At 36.3% G+C, this 18,827-nt stretch overlaps 2 protein-coding genes across 9 annotated transcripts in view; both read right to left on the reverse strand.

Annotated features, from left to right (window-relative positions):
- Nucleotides 1-12,445, reverse strand: part of LOC124953493 (optomotor-blind protein) — a 137,180-nt gene extending 124,735 nt beyond the window's left edge. For 3 of the 8 annotated variants that reach the window (XM_047504960.1, XM_047504955.1, XM_047504953.1), the window contains exons 1-2: nt 10,369-12,439; nt 646-970 (exon numbers count right to left, since the gene is read on the reverse strand). In XM_047504960.1, coding sequence (XP_047360916.1) covers nt 646-970; nt 10,369-11,188 — 1,145 coding nt within the window. In that variant the 5' untranslated portion in view covers nt 11,189-12,439. Of the gene's footprint in view, nt 1-645; nt 971-10,368 lie in introns of all 8 variants that reach the window. The other 5 variants (XM_047504958.1, XM_047504952.1, XM_047504954.1 and 2 more) reach the window with 4 other exon arrangements.
- A 59-nt stretch (nt 12,446-12,504) lies between these two features.
- LOC124953527 lies at nt 12,505-15,443 on the reverse strand. The gene is made up of 3 exons (XM_047505051.1): nt 15,438-15,443; nt 14,782-14,900; nt 12,505-13,435 (listed from the first exon to the last, which is right to left on the reverse strand). Exons 1-3 carry the CDS (start codon nt 15,441-15,443, stop codon nt 12,505-12,507), a joined length of 1,056 nt encoding a protein of 351 aa, XP_047361007.1.
- Between the last annotated feature and the right edge of the window lie 3,384 nt (nt 15,444-18,827).

Raw genomic sequence — 18,827 nt, forward strand, 5'->3', positions numbered from 1 at the left:
TGGGTTTGTATAAACTATGATCGTTCGAGTTTACTTGAAAGGATGAAAAGTGGGATATAGATGAACCTCCAGTTACTTCTGTCACTAACTTGTTGTAGAACATTCAACAGCATATTTTCAATAATATTGTTATAATAAAGTAAACGATGTATGTTTCGCTTGTCGTTCATCGGGAATATTTTCTAAAAGGGATTCATATCAATGATGAAAAATTCTCTCAATTCACACCCCGTCATTTAGAATATATTCATATTTTAATATGATTTAAAATGATATCGATAATAATCCATCATTGTACGGAATGTTTATCGATAGTAAAGAGAAATGATAAAAAAAATATCATTTGGCATTGCTCGTTTTAATCAGAAACAAAAAGGAATATCTTTCTGGATGAAAAAATATCCATCAATATTTCTAACGATCGATGAAATAAGATTTCAAGGTACAAAATCCAAATATTTGCCTTAACTAACAGTTTAGCAATATAATTATATATATATATATATGTATATATGTATATATATATATATATATATATGTGTGTGTACATATATATTAAAGAAGAAAAAGAAAAAGAAGAAGAAGAAGAAGAAAAAAGAAAAAAAAAAAGAGAGAAAATAAAATTACAAATTGATCGAAACTTACCGGCCACTTTTGGTAATGACCATTTCCGTGCCAAGTTTATGAAACTTTTCCCAAAGTTCTTTCCCCTCTAACGTGACCTTAGGGTCATCGACAACACCATCTTCCTCTGGATGATGAGGTGGTACCAAAGGATGATGAGGTGCGGCTAAGGGATGATGCGGTGCCAAGGGATGCGGCGATGTATGCAGCATCCCTGGAGGTAAAGGTGGCCTGAGAGGCCTCATTGCTGGACCTCCAGGACCACCTTGATGATGATGATGTAATGCAGCTGCTGCCGCCGCCAGGACTGCTGCTTCTTCGGGTGTATGCGGACCCAGTCCTAAACCTAACAAATATATATATATATATATGTATAATGGTAAAAGAAAGCACAAAAAAAATCATTAGCGTCAATCAATTTATATTTATAGATTTTATTTTGACATTTTAATGCCTTTCCTAATCGAACGCATTATCGTCATTAAATTCATTTAAATCATTGTCAAACTTACCGGCCATATATCTGGTCATATTATATTTTCATTCATAAAGCTATCCGATAATCATAATCCGAAGAAATCCATTATCCCTTATTCGAACTTAAGATTTAGAAAATCAGATAAGTAATATATTTCTTAAGTACAATAAATCTAATATAACTATTTCATATTATCGTCAAAACCAATCCTTTTTGAATGATTTAAAAAGGGAAATTTATCTTTGAAAAAAAAAAAAAAAAAAAAAAAGAAAAAGATCGATGGGATAATAAATTTCGAAATTTTCCTTCTTATCGTCACTTTGAAATCTTTCAAATATATTTTTGAAAACTGAAGGTTAACCGGATACATATTATAACTCTATAGTTTTAAAAGCGTGATCGTTCATTTGGAAAAAAAAAAGAAAAGAAAAGAAAAGAAAAGAAAAGAAAAAGCATCGATTTTATCCTGCCAAAAATGTCCTTTCGGAAAGTTTCAAACAATGAAAGAAATAAGAAATGAGAATAATAATGGCCGTTCGAATGGATAATCCTTTAATTTTTTTTTTTTTTTTTTTTCGTTTTTTTTTTTTTCCTTTTCAACAACTATACTCATAAATATTTCCCATTCTCTTTTCATTTTTTTTTTTTTTTATTTCCATACTTTGTACTCGCACGTTTAAAATAAACTCTCTTTGATCAAGAAATAAGAGGAAAAAGAAGAAGAAGAAGAAGAAGAAGAAGAAGAATAAGTCGAAAACTTTCCAAAGAAGCTTCTTCTATTCTCTTTTCTTTTTACCTACCCTCCCCATCCCCCCCTATCTCGCTTAACCTCCATCCCCTCTTTATTTTTTTTTTTTACCCTCAACATCCCGTTCACGTTACCTCACCTAGAGAGAGAGAGTAAGAGAGAGAGAGAGAGAGAGAGAGAGATAGATAGAGAGAGAGTTTCTACTTACCCTCTCCATTTCTCTATCTTTTTTACGAGCTCTAAAATGTAAATTCTCTTTCGGAAGAGCTAAACGTTTGCAAATATAACCATACTATAGATACTCTTGGTACGAAATAGACGAAGGAGACGCGAGTACTTAAATATAGAATTGACGTATTCGTTCTCTTCTTAGGTCAATGGAGCAATCTATCTGTTCTAACAATTATCCTATTCGACGTATGATCATGAACGTTTATTTATCGCCAGATGCAAAGTATAAAGATAAAGAGTGATAGAGAGAGGGAGAGAAGGAGAGAGAGAGAGAGAGAGAGAGAGATTCTCTTAGTGAGAATTATTAACATTGCTTAAAATTGTTTTTATTCTTTTTTTTTTTTTTTTCAAGATAGCATCGATTAAAAACATGTGTTTTCGACGGTGTGCAAACGTATTCTCTCTATTATTATAATTTAGATTATTATAAATTACGTTATAAAAAATTTACTTGTACATTTCTTTTCTTTTGTGTTTGTTCTTTTTTTTTTTTTTTTGTTTTCTTTTTTCTTCAATCTACAATTTCATTTAAGAACCATTTGGCATGATTAATTGTCGAATGTGCCGTGTAAGATAATATTCTACGACTGACTGTGTTACAAGAAAAAAAAAATAAAAAAAATAAAAAAAAGAAAAAAACAAGAAAAAAGAAAGAAAAAAAAAAGGAAAAAGAAAACAATCAATTAAATCAATGTATTTACATAGATCTTATGTAATTGTAAATTTACACGTCGATTCAGTTATATCGAATTTAAGATTAATCGCACGTACATTGTCGAAAATTAATTAAACTAACGATTCTCGTTTTAACGACGATAACATTGGCTTATTCGTTAATACGAAAAATTCAAAATCCAATGATAAATATTTACAATAACGACTTACAAAACATTCATGTTATTTTCTTTCTTTCTCTCTCTCTCTCTCTCTCTTTTCTTTTTTGAATAATCATTCAAAAATATATCGATTCGAAAAGTTAAATCCATAAAACATTTTTTCAATAAATCGACTTCTTTGAATTTTCCTTATTTTCCTGATTAATTAATCGCATATTCATCATAAAAAAAAAGAAAAAGAAAAAGATAAGACAATTAACGAATGTATTCTAATCGACCGACATCCCGTATGTCTACATAATTTTCCAACTGATTAATTAATCAATAATTTATAAAGTGGAAAAGTATATTCCTGAAGGGATTGGTATAATCGTGTGTATAATAATTTTCTCAATCATGATTCAATAACGATAATTCACCTATTACATGGATAAGTTAGAATTGAACATCTACAGGAAAGTTTGTAATATATCTATCTATCTATCTATCTATCTAACTATATATATATATATATATATATATATATATATATATATATATATTTATCTATCTATCTATCTCTGTCCGATTAAAGCAATAGCTCATATTTAACTAACGACTCGTTTAATGTCTCGCGACGTGCCACGGCTTCCTGAATTTCCTTTCCATTTCGATTAATTACATGGAAAGGTGCGCGCGAGCGCACGCTGTTTATCGTAAAAATGTTTAAAACCTGTTGCACGTGGAGCTAACGTAGGAAGCCGTTAGCTTGTTGCCGTTGTTGTTTCTGTTTCTGTTTCTGTTTCTGTTTCTGTTTCTACCGATCGACGATATACCTACGTGTTAATCATCGCATTAATCGCTTTTATATCTTTCTCATGTAAATCGAGTTTATTTGTTCTTTTTGTTAATGCAGTAGTAATTATCGAGCTTTTGTGATATATCGAATATGTACACACACATACGTACACACACATATATATATATATATATGTGCATACATACATACATAACCGCAACAAACACGTACACGCATAGATTTACACGGTTTACGTTTATATAAAATTTTCTCTTTCATTTATTTCACTCTCATTATTACTACTACGTTGTATTTGTAAAGAGAGAAAACGTTATGAGAATGGTGGAAATAGTATTGACACGTCACGTTTTAATTAATCCAACGTATTTTCATGCTCTTCGTGATTTTAACTAATTTTTCTTTTCTTTCTTCTTTTTTTTCTCTTTCTGTTTTTGTTTTTTCTCTTCCTTTTGTCTGGAATTTTCCTTCTCTTTTTTTTTTTTTTTTTTTTTTTTTTTTTTTTTTTTTTTTCTTTCAATATAAATGCATCCGATTATGTATCGAAACGTTTCTGAATGTATACAGTAAGAAGAGATAAAAAAAAAAGTTTATCTATATGATATTTTTATATTAGACTTTGAGTTTGATAAATTGAGATGTTTATTTATAAAATTATGTATGCTTGTGTATGTGTGTGTTATTAACATATTTTTTTCCTTATATTATTATTTTTATGATTGTTCATATGTCACTTTATTTTTAATTGAAATAAATCTCATATATCTAGGTAGATCGAACATTTTTCCCGATGTGACAACTTAAAACAAAATTGAATTAAAATAAATTTTTCTCACGAATAATTGACGTCTCATTTTTATCATTATTATTATTATTATTATTATTATTATTATTATTGTTATTAATAAAAATTATTTATAATAACAATAAAAATGTATTTTAATGGAATGAAGATGACGTTTCTGAACGTACGATTTCTAAATGACGATTGAACGTTCTCGTAGACAAATAGAAACGTTTATTTTTTATTATTTTTTTATATATATTTTTCTGTTTTTGTTTTTCTCTATTGTTACACAAAGAAAGAGAGAAAGACAGAGAGAGAGAGAGAGAGAGAGAGAAAGAGAGGGAGAGAGAGACAGAGAGAAAACAAAATCGGCACGCGAGAACAAATCTATATGGTTTCTTCGACCGCACAACGTAAGCTCGGAAAATAATAAAATCGTTTCGCGCACGAAGTTTGTTATCCGTCGATCGTAATTTCTATTTCTTCATTTCTTTTATTTTTTTCTTTTCTTTTCTCTCTCTTTTGTTGTTTGGTAGCGCATTTTTATTATTTTAATGTTCCCCTTTTTTTTCCATTTCTTTGCTTTTTTTTTCTTTTTTTTGCTACACCTAAAATCGTACCTACGAAACTATCTCTAGAAATCGATTTGAAAAAAACGTTTCTCGATTTTTTATCAGGATATATGTATTTCTTTTTTTTTCTCTTTTCTTTTAACTCTTTCGAGAGAAATTGTTTAAACATTTCACTTAGAAAACAGAATTGTATTTTTATCGCACATTTTTGTTTGCCATGGTTATGTCCCAATGGAAAATTCAAAATTGGCCTTTCAGATTGAAAAACACGTCGATTTCAAATCGACGAAAAAAAATTGTTCGATTTTCTAACGAAATTTAGAACAAAACTTTCGTTTACAAAATTTATTTATAATTTCTTAAGATTCGTAGCTTAATGATTCTTTTTCTCTCTCTCTCTCTCTCTCTCTCTATCTATCTCTTTTTTCTTCAAATAATTTTAACATTGATAAAATGGGAAATGCAGGTTTAAAAGGGCGTTTGAACGTTGAGCGAAATAAAACGAACGATTTGTATAAAATAAAAATAAAATGTCACGATCTTTCCTCGTATTTTTTTTTTCTTTTTCTTCTTTTTTATTATTTTTCCTTTCTTATATATATGTATATATATATATATAAATATTTTTTTTTTCTTTTTCTTTTTATTTTATTTATTAAACAAGAAGGCAATGAAAACGTTTTGATGAATCTAGATCAAAGGGAAATACTCTACTCTATCGTTTTCTTTTTATTCGTCCATTAAAGTAAAAGCTGACGATGAGTGTTACATAAAAAATTGGATAAAATATTAACGAGAGTTTTCAAATTTAAAAACAAAATAATAGCAATAAAAAAAATATATATATATGTGTGTATGTGTGTAGACATTAAGTTTTATATAACTTTATGAAGAAGATTTCATTGTTTTAACAAATTTATAAAATAAAATTCGAAAATATGCGAAAGAACTTACGACGAGCATTGATTTTTCTCTTTGCACGACAATGTTCCTTTATATTTTATGGGGGTAAAAAAAAAGAAAGAAACAAAAAAAAGAAAAAAGAAACGAAAAGAAAAAAAAAGGAAACAAAAAAAGAACAAATTCACGATTTCAATTAATATCTATAAGTTCTTATGCTCATTAAGAAGAATATTCTAACAAATATTATCATCGAAAGGAACGTTTCTAATGAGACTTTTATATTCGAAATAATGTCGTGCGATAAAATAACGTAAAATTTTTCATCTAATATAAATTATACGAAATAAACAAATCAACGGATTTAAAATCGAACGTACGTATTTATTCGATCACGGACAATGCTCAATCAGATTTAGAATATAATCGGAAAATCATTTTATTAGTAAAATATTTTAAAAATTTTCTTCGTATATATATATATATATATATATATATATATATATATATATTTACACGGATAAATGTTCGTTTTGTATGAACGAAAAAAAAAGGACAAACAAAAAAAAGAAAAAAAAAGGAAAAAAAAAACAAAAAACAGAAACAAAAAAAAAATCGACTAAATATCACAAATTGTTAATTTTCGTATCTAGAACAAGCCGAAAAAAGGCACGAGAGTACATTTCATCATTTCGCAATCGAATTCTTTTTTTGTTTCTTTCTTTTTTTTTCTTTCCCCCCCCCCTTTTTTTTTATAGTCCGAGGAAGGTTGAAAAATGGCTGCCAAACGAGTTTCCGTGAGCGGAGACTTTTCCATCGAGAAAAATATCTCCTTCGGCGTTACCGAAGCTTCAAACGTGCCGACATTCTCGCTTTCCCGATCCTATGTTCTTCGTATGTACATATATGTAGATATATATATATATATACATATACATGTGGATGTATGTGTGTACGCGTGTGTACGCGTGTGTACGCGTGTGTGAATGTATATGTAAGTTAGTTTAAGCATATGGCATATTAATAATTTCAAAAATGTTGAAGGACTAACGATAGCGACGCTTATTGACAAGAACCTTACGCGATAATTTGCGTTTTGTTATCGCGAATAATAAATAATCGTTTAAGTGACGTTCGTTAACGATATTGACGTCAATGATTTTTCAAGGATATTCAAATCCTTTTTGAAAATTTTTATTATAAAAGGGACGAATTAAAAATCGTTCGAATAATAAAAAGTGGAAGAAACGGAACAAAACAAAAAAGGAAAAAAAAAAAAAAGAAAAGAAAAAAAGGAAATAAATTAATCCAAGTTAGACACGAATCCTTTCTTATTACTGAAATAAAAAAAAAAAAAAGAAGAAAAGAAAAAAAAAAGAAAAAATTTATGATTTAAGAAATGAATTAATTTCAGATAATTTAATATCGTTGAAAGTAAAATTGATTTTTTTAAAAAGTAGATAGAAAAGAAGGGATAATAAAGAGAGAGAAAGAGAGAGAGAGAGAGGCGGGGGGATAAACGTAGAAAAATTATTTTCTTCTTCTAATGTACACTAATTATATTTAAACACGTGTGTATAAAATTAGTATAATTTCGCCTTCAAAGTATAAAAATATGAGAGATAATATTTTCAAATAGAAAAAAAAAAGAAAAGAAGAGAGAGAGAGAGAGAGGGAAAGAAAGTGACAAACGTCGAGCGATTATTTCTTTCTTTCCTATTTGTAACGACTTGTAAAGAAAAAAAAAAAGAAAAATAGAAATACCAAATAATACATAATCGATTCAAAGTTATAATTTGATACAAATTTCCTTGGAAATTAAGGCCTAACATTATTAATCTTAGATAATAATTAGACCGAGGGGGGAACTAAGTAAGGAAAAGAAAAAAAGAAAAGAAAAGTAAAGTAAATAAATTAGAAAGAACGTGAAAGGTGAAAGAAAAAAAAAAGAAAAAATGGAGAGAGAGAGAGAGAGAGAGAGAGAGAGAGAGAGAGAGAGAGAGAGAGAACAAGAAAACTGAAAAAGTAACGAAGTTAAAAGTATCAGACAAGAAGATAGATTTTCTATTTCGTCTAAATTATTTCATTTCTATCGTCTTAAGATCTCGTTATGTATTCGTCGTATCTAACCGGTTGACACGAGTTTTACGCGCTCACGTCTTCGTACAAGCGCGGCAAAAGAAACGCACAAGTTACACGCACCGAATTTCGAATGCTCGAGACGTCGGACATGCCCTTGGCAAGATTAATCGTCACTCTACCTACGGTCACTTGGACAAGAGCCCAAGACTAGAAAAGTGAAGGGAGAAAGATCCTCTTTTTCCCTTTCCCTCCCACCCTCTCCTTCTCTCATACACAGACACTCTTTCTCTCTCTCTCTCTCTCTCTCTTTTTCTCTAATTTATTAGAAAACAAAAATATATATATATATATATATATATATATATATATTTTCTTTTCTTTTTTTTGCAATAACAAGTCAACATAATACGAGTTCTAACAAAAGAATTATTCGTATCTATGTAGACGACCATTTCTAATCCGTAGACCGTAGACGACAACAATGAATTATTATCAATGGATTAGTAATTTTGAAAGACGATAATAGAAAATATTTAATTCCAATGTTATCCGAATAGATTTCTTAAGAAATACAAAATGATCTATATCTTTTGAACGATATTATAGAATAATTTGCAAAAAGTATTTTGACAGGATTTTTAAGATTTTAAATTGAAAAAGCGTATTAAAATTTTAACTTTGACAAGCGAAGAATGATATATAGAAAATATTTGAACAATGTAGAAATAGTCAAATACGCATGAAGATCGTCGCAATAATGTTGAAATGGGATTTAATCGAAATATTATCAATATATTCGAATTGAAAATATTAGATTATGAAAGATATAATCAAACGTTATTCAATTCGTTAAAAATAATAATAAATAATTCATTTCTTGAAACAATGTCCGACGAATCGAGTGGTATAAATAGATCCTACAGAGATCTAAGAAAATTGAACTAATTTAATCGACTCTTTCAAATATATATATATATATATATATATATATTTATTTATTTATTTATTTAATATATAGTATTAGAAGGGATTAGAAATTTAGAACGACGGAGAATATCTTTGATCGATGATTTAATCTTCTAAATGAAATATCGTTGAATAATTCATTCTTTCGACAAAATAATATCAAACGTATGGAAGAAAAATGTCAGGAGAACTTTTTAATTGAATTAATTAAATAATATCGAAACAAACAATCGGTCCTATCGGCACCGAAAAATGAAAAATATCAAATATAAAATTTGCACAGTCAATCGCCGGACATAGTAAATAGAAAATAATACGTATCAATGCGAACATACGTATCGACGCGATTAATTCATCATTTAAGTTAACGAAGAGAAATAAGTAGTTTACGGCGGATGAAGTGGACGTATATAATAATGAGATGTCAGATAAGACAACGTAGGATGAACAACGGCATTATCGGTCTTAAAATCCAACAACACCTGTCCCTTCTATCTTTCTCCTTGTTTTCTTTTTTTTTTTTTTTTCGAAGGAAAAAAGAAAAGAAGAAAAAAAAAGAAAAGTAAATAAATAAAAAGCAAAAGAAGAAGAAACAAACTTTTTCCTTCGAACGAGAAGAAAAGTAATATTAAAAAATAAGAAACTTTTTAATATTAGTTCAATAGAAATGATTTAGAAACGAGGTATAAGGAAGAGCCTAACTCGCCATCTAAATTCTTATCAAAGAGAAATCCAAAATTATATTTCAACGTTGCATTTACGTTCGGCAGCTCATTTAACTCACCGAGATATGCCACATCGATTGCATTATCTTAGCCGACGTCATAACGTATTGCCGACGTATAAGCAAAGCGAATTTTTTCCGCAGCGTCACAACCGCATTCTCGATCTTATCCCCCCCTCCCTCACAAACACACATACATTTACTCTCTCTCTCTCTCTCTCTCTTTCTTTTTATCCGTCTATCCGTCTTTCTTCATTATTTCTCCCTCTCTCTCTTTTTCTCTCTTTACATTGTTACGAACATTGCCCTGTACATATTGAACATGGAATTTTTCTTCGCGATAGAGAACTTTTCGTTGGTTATGATATTTTTTCTTTGAAAGATAACCGAACGGAGAAATATGATTCGTCGAATAATTAATATCATCGATGCCCTCGAGGCAATCAATGTCAAAGTCGTAAAGTGTCGTAAAAAAACAAGTCTATATAAAGATATAAGAGAAACGGGACGAATGAGAAACTGGACGATTCTTAAGATGACGATCTATTATTTAGCTCTAGAATAGAGGAAAAGATACGGAGAAAATAATTCCGATTTGTGGATTATTGAGTATTTTAATCTCACCTGGTGGCGTGATGCCGTGAGGATTAAGATGCGGATGATGATGAGGACTGGTTAATATAGCTTTGCCCTGAAGATGATGAGCCGTCGGTCCTGGTGAGCTAGTTGGCGGCAAATGAGCCGCCGGATTATAGAAACCAGCGGCTGCCAGTGCGGCAGCACTAAAGTAACTAGCAGCGGCAACAGCCGACGAGGGATGAGACAATTCCCTTTGAGTCGGTAAAGGTGGTGGAGTTTCGGGTGCTGCCGCTGGACTACCAGGTCCACCAGGTGGTGGTGAAGCGCTACCTTGAGACGAGGAACCACCTAAGATAGGCGGATGAGTGTTCGCAGCGGTTAATAAAGAGGAAACGCTAAAATCCGTTGGTCTTGGTGCAGCCGGTGCTGGTAAATGTTGTCCACCGGCCGTTGAGATATGGCCGTTAGGATTATTAGAAGTTGGTGCACCAGCTGCGAGAGGACCAGCGTTTCCTCCGCCGCTGGCAGCACCAAGTGGTCCACCACCGAGGGAGCTCGCAAGCGAGCTCGTCAACGAGCTTGCGAACGGCGAGTGCTGATTCAGAGCCGTCGCTGACGCGGGGTACGCCATCCCAGGCCCCCCCGCCTCGGCCCTCGGCCCCGTCTTCGCACCCTCGACCACGTTAGCCTCCAATTCTCTGCGTCTTAATCGTTGACCTACGACAATGTCGTCCTTCAGGGAGGAAGAGTCCTCCTCCTCCTCCACCACCAACTCCTCGGGCCGTGTTCGCTGTTGCAGCGCGGAGGGTTGCGGAGTGCTGGCGCAGTGGGTACCCCTGCACGCTGTCTCCTGTTCGAATCTCATCGAGACGGGCGAGTGTGCCGAGTCGCGCGAGATTCCTCTTCGAGTGACTCAAACTCTCCTTTTTTTTTTTGTTTGTTTTTTTTTCCTTTAACCTTCCTTGCCTCTACCAACTACTTTTTTTGTCTTTCTGTCTTGCGTCTCTCTCTCTCTCTCTCTCTCTCTCTCTCTCTCTCTGTTTTTTCTTTTTCGCTCTCTTTGATATTCCGCTGTGGATACCACGTGAGGCACTTGCTCTTATTCAATACCACGCTCTAACATATTCATAACATTTCCGTTCAGGAACGTCGAGGATTCTGATCCTTCGAACGTTCACGTCGTTTCCTACCAACGTGATGATTCACCCTCGCCTTCAACGACCCATCGATTCTTCCCTTCTTCATCTTCTTTCTCACTTCTCTCGACAAAGATCCTTTATGTTCACTATCGTTATTAGGTAAAACAATAACGTTATCGACGAAACTCTTTTAATCAAGCACTGTCACTTTTATTGCGTCGATCTGATTGCACCTACAGTCGCTCCCATTTTTAACAATCCTTTCACTATCTTTCAATTCACCAGAAGGATTACTCTTTTTCACTGTTTGCCCGTACACTTTTTTGCTTCACGATTTTTACACAAAAGGATAGACAGAAGGATAAATAGATTTTATGTATATATATATATATATATATGTGTGTGTGTGTGTGTGTGTGTGTTTGTGTGTATGTGCGTGTTAGAGAGAGGGAGAGAGAGAGATTAGAGAAAGAGAGAGAGGGAGAGAGGGAGGGAGAGAGACTGAAAATGATGAGGAGGCACGAGAACGTAGTCCACGCTCGAAGACGCCACCGTCCGACGGGCCGTGATCACACGAGAGAGAGAACGCGTCGTGAAGATTAACGTAGACACAAGACTAGGTAAACACCAGATCAGTAAAAACGTATTAATCTTGTTCCTGCCAAGGTACTACGAAGAATAATAGTAGTAGTAGTAGTAGTAGTAGTAGTAGTAGTACTAGTAGTAGTAGTAGTAGTAGAAGAAGAAGAAAAAGAAGAATTATCTCTCTCTCTCTCTCTCTCTCTCTCCCTCCCTCTGTTGAGCCGTTGTCTTTGCTTGAGGGTCTTCTTTGGCAGACAAGAATAGAATAAGAAAAGGAGAGAGAAAAAAGTTTTTAATATTCGATAGATTACGTTCGATGACTCGTTGAAAGTACGTTTCGACGACTAGGTGATATTATTGAAATTGAAAAAGGGAAAAATGAAGGGAAAGAAAAAAAAAAAGAAAACAACTTAAGAAACGAGTCTGTCTTTCCCTTTTGGACTCGAGTCTAAAACGTCGACTAGATCTGCCGGTGTGCTGTTGCAGAGAGAGAGCGGACGAAAGGTGTTACTTGGGTGGCGCCGCGATGGTCACTGAGCAGCGCTAGGATTGACACCTCCTCTGGGGGCTCACCCCCACACCTCCCGCGGAGGTGTTGGTGTGCTAAAGTCCCGTCCGGATTCGAGGAGAACGTGTGAGTGCGTGTCCCTGTGCGCTGCCGAGCGTGGTAGGGTGACTCTCTTGGTTGCTTAGGTATATGTGAATCGTCCACCAAGTGAATAATGTCCAAGTGTTTGTGCCTATGTATGTATAGGTGTATATGTGTGGGTTTCACTCTCACAAATACACTAATACACTGACTCCCAACGTACACACATGCGCGCACGAGAACGTAAAAGACGACGACAGTGGCGACGACTACGCCAACGACGATACGACACGACGACCACAACGACGACGACGACGACGGCGGCGGTGGCGGCGGCGGCGGCGGCGGCGGCGGCGGCAACGATGACGACGACGACGACGACGACGACGACGACGACGACGACGACGACGACGACGACGAGGAGAAGGACAGCGACACACAACACACAACGAGAGAACACACAACGAGAGAGAGAAAAGAGAGAGAACGGAGTGTGGCTGCGCCGCGGAACGGACGCGGGAGGCGTGAATGCTGGAGGGCAGCGACGCGAAGACTGAGGCCGTGCGGCGGGGGCTCCTCCTCCCTTCCCCTATTCCAACGTCGGCGACGGCAACGACAACGACGACGAGTTAACCGAGCTAGGGAGCTCCCTTGGACTTTGGTAGTGGGGACTTTGCCATCCCCACCAGTTTCCGTTTTAACTGAACGCGCGCGCGCACACCTCTCACATACACTTTCGAAGAAGCCTACCCTCTCTTTTCCCTTGTCGGTAAGAGAAGGATAGAGATACGGTGGCGCGTCACTCGAGCGAGAAGGTGGGGAAACGTCCTAGCACCTTCTCTCTCTCCTCCTGACCAGCCGTTGGGCGATAATGAGCGCTCCTAGCTCGGATTGGCGCCGGAACGCCAATCCGAACGGCGTTGCTCTCGACGCCTTTTCCGACGCTCCCCTTCTCTTCTCTTCTCTTCCCACACCTTACCCTGCTGCTCCTACTCCACAATCTCTTTCCTCTTTCTATCTTCAAATTATTCTCTTTCTCTCTCTTTCTGATCGACGATCTGATCGGAAGAGAACACGAGACCAACGACGAGAGTTATTCTTCCTACCGCCAACTTGGAGGAGAGTTGTCGTCAGGATCTCTCCTGGTGACGTACCGCTAGGGGCAAGAGGGGTAATCCAACTCCCACCATCATGCCAGCTAGGGTGTTAACCGCGAGTACGCCCATTAACACCCCGGAGTGGGCGGGGGCAGTTAGAGGGTAGGGAGGCAACAAGCACGATTCTACGTTAAGCGACAGGACACCTTCGATGTCCTCCCCCCACCGTCCCCATTGTGGATCTACCCGATGTCGTAATTTTATTTGGGACGATCAATTTTTTATCCGATAATATTCGTAAAGATCTTTGATGATTTTCTAAACTGATTCGATGCCTTCCTTCTTATCGATTTACTCATGTATTTTTGGACATATACACCAATCACTATGTCCTATATTTTGATCGTGAATATATCTGTTTAATTACGATTAACTTTCTCATTTTTATCATATTTAGAGACTAACTCTCAAGATTGTATAATGCGCATAAAAAGATGAAAGAGTTCCAACGCAAGTATTCAAAGATAGAGAGGAAAAGAGAAAGAGTGTGTATGTGTGTGTGTGTGTGTGTGTGTGTGTGCGTGTGAGTGAGAGAGAGAGAGAGAGAGTTTATTTCGCTTGATCTTCATTCCAGTTTGAAAAGCTGACATTGAAAAAACTTTATTTGCGGCTTGGCTGGTTTGGCTTGCCTTTTACCGTGGAAACTCGGTTGAAAAGTTTAATCGTGCCAAAATTCGCACGACCCAGCAATGCGAATCCCTTTCTCTCTCTCTCTCTCTCTCTCTCTCTTTCTCTCTCCTCTATCTCTGTCTCTCTCTCGAGCGTATTGGCTCGCGTTTAACACGTACGGAAATCAGCGACGGAGGGGTAAACCTTTAGCTCCGCCTATTGGGTTCCACCACTCTTGGAGTTAAGTGCAGCAACGGTCTCTCGTATTGCTTCTCCCACTCTTGGAGTATTCACACGGCACCTTTCACGTTACTCCGCGTTTGCCTTCCCCGCCGTTGGTTACGCCCCATTTTATCCCACCCCGGAACAACTCTCAACTGACATATCACCACCACCAGCAAAACCACTATCAGCTTCGCTGGTACGGACGTTACGTCGAGCACGGCTTTTTCTACTTGCCGAGACCTCCTCGTCGTTCGTCCTTCGCGCCGCGGAGTGTTGCTGAGACGCCCAACATCGCGTCGCAGCAGTGTTGCCAAATCCGCGAAAACTTTTCCATCCGTGCGAGAGTAAGGACGATTCCCGAGAACGCGTTTAGCTAGAGGGAGGGAAAGTGTGTGTGAGGGGGAGAGAGAGAGAGAGAGAGAGAGAGAGATGGGCACGGGTGGATGGGAGGGGGGGGGGGAGAGACCTGGGGAATAAAAAAAGAGAATTTCGAGATTGTGAAGGACTTGGCCGTCGGGAACAGATCCACCGATCGAACTTCTTTCTTTATTCTTAACCTTCTCTCTCTCTTCCTCTCTCTCACTCTCTCTCTCTCTCGCTCTCTCTCTCTCTCTCTCTCTCTCTCTCTCTCTTCCTTTCTTTCTCTACTCGTCGTCTATTTGTCTTTTCGTCTCTGTCTATTTGTCTTTCTATTTTTTTCCGAGTATTGTGCTAATCCTTTTATGATCAAGAAGTTTTATTTAGAAAATAGGGTTGGTTATATTCGTGACGTATGGTTTAGTGTTTACTTAGGGCATTTTTGTGCTACAATACTTCCATACTGGGTTTTAGAGGTTCTTCTATCGACAGAATTTGTTAATTCTTAATTTTCTTTAGTTTGAAAAGTAATTCGTATCGTCAAGATTTGACAATGTTGAACTTTGGAGGAATAGTTTTTATCTTGAATACAATATATCTTTATATATTTATCTTTAATATTACATCGGTAATACGATAAAAAAAAGAAAAAAAAAAAAATATATATATATATATATATGTATGTCGATTGAACTGGACAATAATCCTGAGAAATAATGTGATATTGTTGTTGAAGGCAAAAAAGAAAAAAAAGAAAAGAAAGAAAGAAAAAGAAAAAAAAAGAAATTCCAAGTAAAGACCAAACGAGTTTGCTACATCCAATTCAGTCTCGTTCTCTGGCAAGCACTCTCATTCTCACGTGAGGCGCGTAAAGACAGATATACGGATAAATAAATAGATAGATAGATAGAGAGGTAGTAGTTTTAGAGAGAATGAGATAGATAAAGAGTTGCTGAGAGGTCGTTAAAAGCAAAACCGCGTAAATCATTCCATCGGAAAAACTTTCTCACCGATCTGCACCATTAAATTCTCGTTCACGCGTCAAGGGAAGGCTAAGAATATCGTAAGAAAGAAAGCTGTCCATCCAATCAGCAAGCCATACTTGTAAACTAGGATCTCTTAAACGTGTATTTCTCTTTCTATAGCTCCTTATCAGTCTCTATCTCTTTTTCTCTCTCAACCAGTTACTACTGATCATCTACTTCTGTCTCGTTTCTTTGGACAAAGTGATCCTGATCATCATCATCATCATCATCATCATCTCTCTCTCTCTCTCTCTCTCTCTGTCTCTCTTTCTCTCTCATTGCATTGACCAAGTAATTCTGATCAGCTCCATTTCTTTTTTATTTCTTTGACCAAGCGATTCCAATGATCTCCAACTCTCAATTTCTCTTCTTCCTGATCAACAATTTCTGATGATCTCAATTTTCTTGATTAACCACTTCAAATAATTTCCTTTTCCTGCTATTTTTCTCTTGATTCTGATGATCTTTTCTTTATTTCCTTTCCTTGCTCAACTATTACTGATCATTATTATCCCACCCCCTTCTTCTCCATCCCACCCTCTCTCTCTCTTTCTTTCTCTCTCAGAGGATCGAAGAAAAGAAAAAGAAGGAGAAAACGAAGAAGTAGAAGAAGAAGAAGAAGAAGAAGAAGAACATCCGTGGGTTTGAGACGACTCAGAGACAAGGAGGATGAGGCTGACGGTGGCGATCGATGCCACGTTAGAGTAGCCGGTCTTTACACGAGCCAAAGGTAGTAGTAGCCTTCGGAAAAGGCCGCGAGAGAGTTTCTGTGCGAAGCCTGTAGAAGGGAGAAGGAAAAAAGGAAAAAAAAAAAAAAAAAAGAAAAAGAAGAAAAAGTAAAGAAAGAGAAGAAAAAAAGAATAGGAAAAAGAAAGAAACGAAAGATAGAAAGAGAGGAAAAGGAGATACGTGGAGGAGATCGTGTATTCCGTGCGTTCGTCGCGCACGGAATACGTTCAACGAAGAACGAGCGAGCAAGCGAGCGAGAGCGAGAGAGAGAGAGAGAGAGAGAGAGAGAGAGAGAGAGAGAGAAAGCTGCGCAAGGGGTGGGGGTAGTTTAGATGCCCTCTACATACACGTCCAACGTCGTAGAGAACGACCTAGCCGTAGCGGGTTGTGCTGCTGAAAGAAGACAGGGAGAACAAATTCAAGCTTGCTGAGGTAAGCAACAGAAAGAGAAAGAGAGAAGTAAAAGGAAGAATCTAGAATGTGAAAAGGGCGAAAGAGAGAGAGAGAGAGAGAGAGAGAGAGGAGAGAGAGTGAGTAAGAGAAAGAGGGGGTGAGGGAAAGTACGTTCTGGGTGTGTTGGAGAAGGGGAAGTTAGCGAGAGAGAGAGAGAGAGAGAGAGAGAGAGCAAGAGAGAGATGGAGCGAGAGAGAGAAGAAGAGAGAGGTAGAGGTGGTCATAATCGCGCAGATCGCGTCATAATCCGCGACGAAAAACATTTGACGAGCGCGCCGGGCTGGTAAAGGGGCAACGCGATTGGGCGTGGCTCGAATATGGCGCCGCCCACGTGACCGACGCGCCGTTTCTCCCACCACCAAGAACGAAGCGCAATAAATGGGGATAGCTGCCCATCCCCCACCTCCCACCTCTCCTACTAACCTAAGCGTAGATCGTCGCATCGAATTGCGCTGCTGAGGGCGAGCGAACGCGCGCGCGCGCGCGCGCGTTCACTCTTCCCAAGTCAAAGCGTGGAGGGGGTAGCCAGACGAAGACGGAGAGACCTATGGCATTCGTTTCGCGACCACGTTCAAGGTAGCACGTTTTCGGGACACAAAATCCGACGGAGAATTTTACGAAGAGAATTTTCTTTTTTCTTTCTGTTCTTTTTTTTTCTTTTTTCGTTTTTCTTTTTTCCTTTTTGCGCTTTGCTTCCTTCTCTCCCGACACATTTTTTTTCAATCATTTTTGCCCCTTTTTTTTGTTCTCTTTCGTTCGTTCGCTCGTTCCTGTTCTTTTTTTTTATTGTTTTGTTTTGTTTAGATTCATTTTATCTTTTCTCTCTCTCTCTCACTCTCTCTCTCTCTCTCTCTCTAGCTCTCGCGAAGAAATCTTTTTCTAGAGGATTTTTTCTGAACGAGTTTTCATTTTTTTTCTTTTTTTTTTTTTTTTCTTTTCATTTAGTATATTTAATGTCGTAGTTACAATTTTCTTTCGTTTTTATTACGTACAAATAAAGATGGGATGAATTTTTTGAAAGTATCGAGATCATTTTTCCTCCCTCCCCCGTAGGATATTCTTACAACCTTATGTGAATTTTCGAATCAAAATCTAATAGATTTATCTTAAACGTTTCTATTAAATTTATCGGTTAATACTTATGGATTAAAATTAATTTCATTGTCGTCAATGAAAAAAGAAAAAAAAAAAAAAAGAAAAAAAAAAGAAAATAAAATAATTCATTCCTATGTATTTTTTATTTCTCTCTTTGTTCTAACACCGGTTCTCGTGAGAATGATAAGAATGATTTAGTATCGGGGCTCTCGCGATTAATTCCGAAACTTATTGTTTGATTATTAGACGTAATCATACTTCTTACTCATCAAGACTACGAATACCTACATATGTAGACGATGAAGAGAGAGAGAGAGAGAGAGAGAGAGAGAGAGAAGCTTCCTCTTTTCTCATTGTTCTCATATTGACTATGTCATGCGGGCGATTATTCGAAGTGTGCATTCAGTTTCTGAAGTATAATTTGTATACATCTATAGATCGTAAAAAACGACAACGTAAAATAAACTTATCAATTTTCTTTTGAAAGAATGTTATAGTAATAATTCAATTGGATTTAACATAATCGTTTCTTTCATATCTTACA

This window comes from Vespa velutina, chromosome 12, assembly GCF_912470025.1.
Source record: "Vespa velutina chromosome 12, iVesVel2.1, whole genome shotgun sequence".
Classification (NCBI taxonomy): Eukaryota; Metazoa; Arthropoda; class Insecta; order Hymenoptera; family Vespidae; genus Vespa; species Vespa velutina.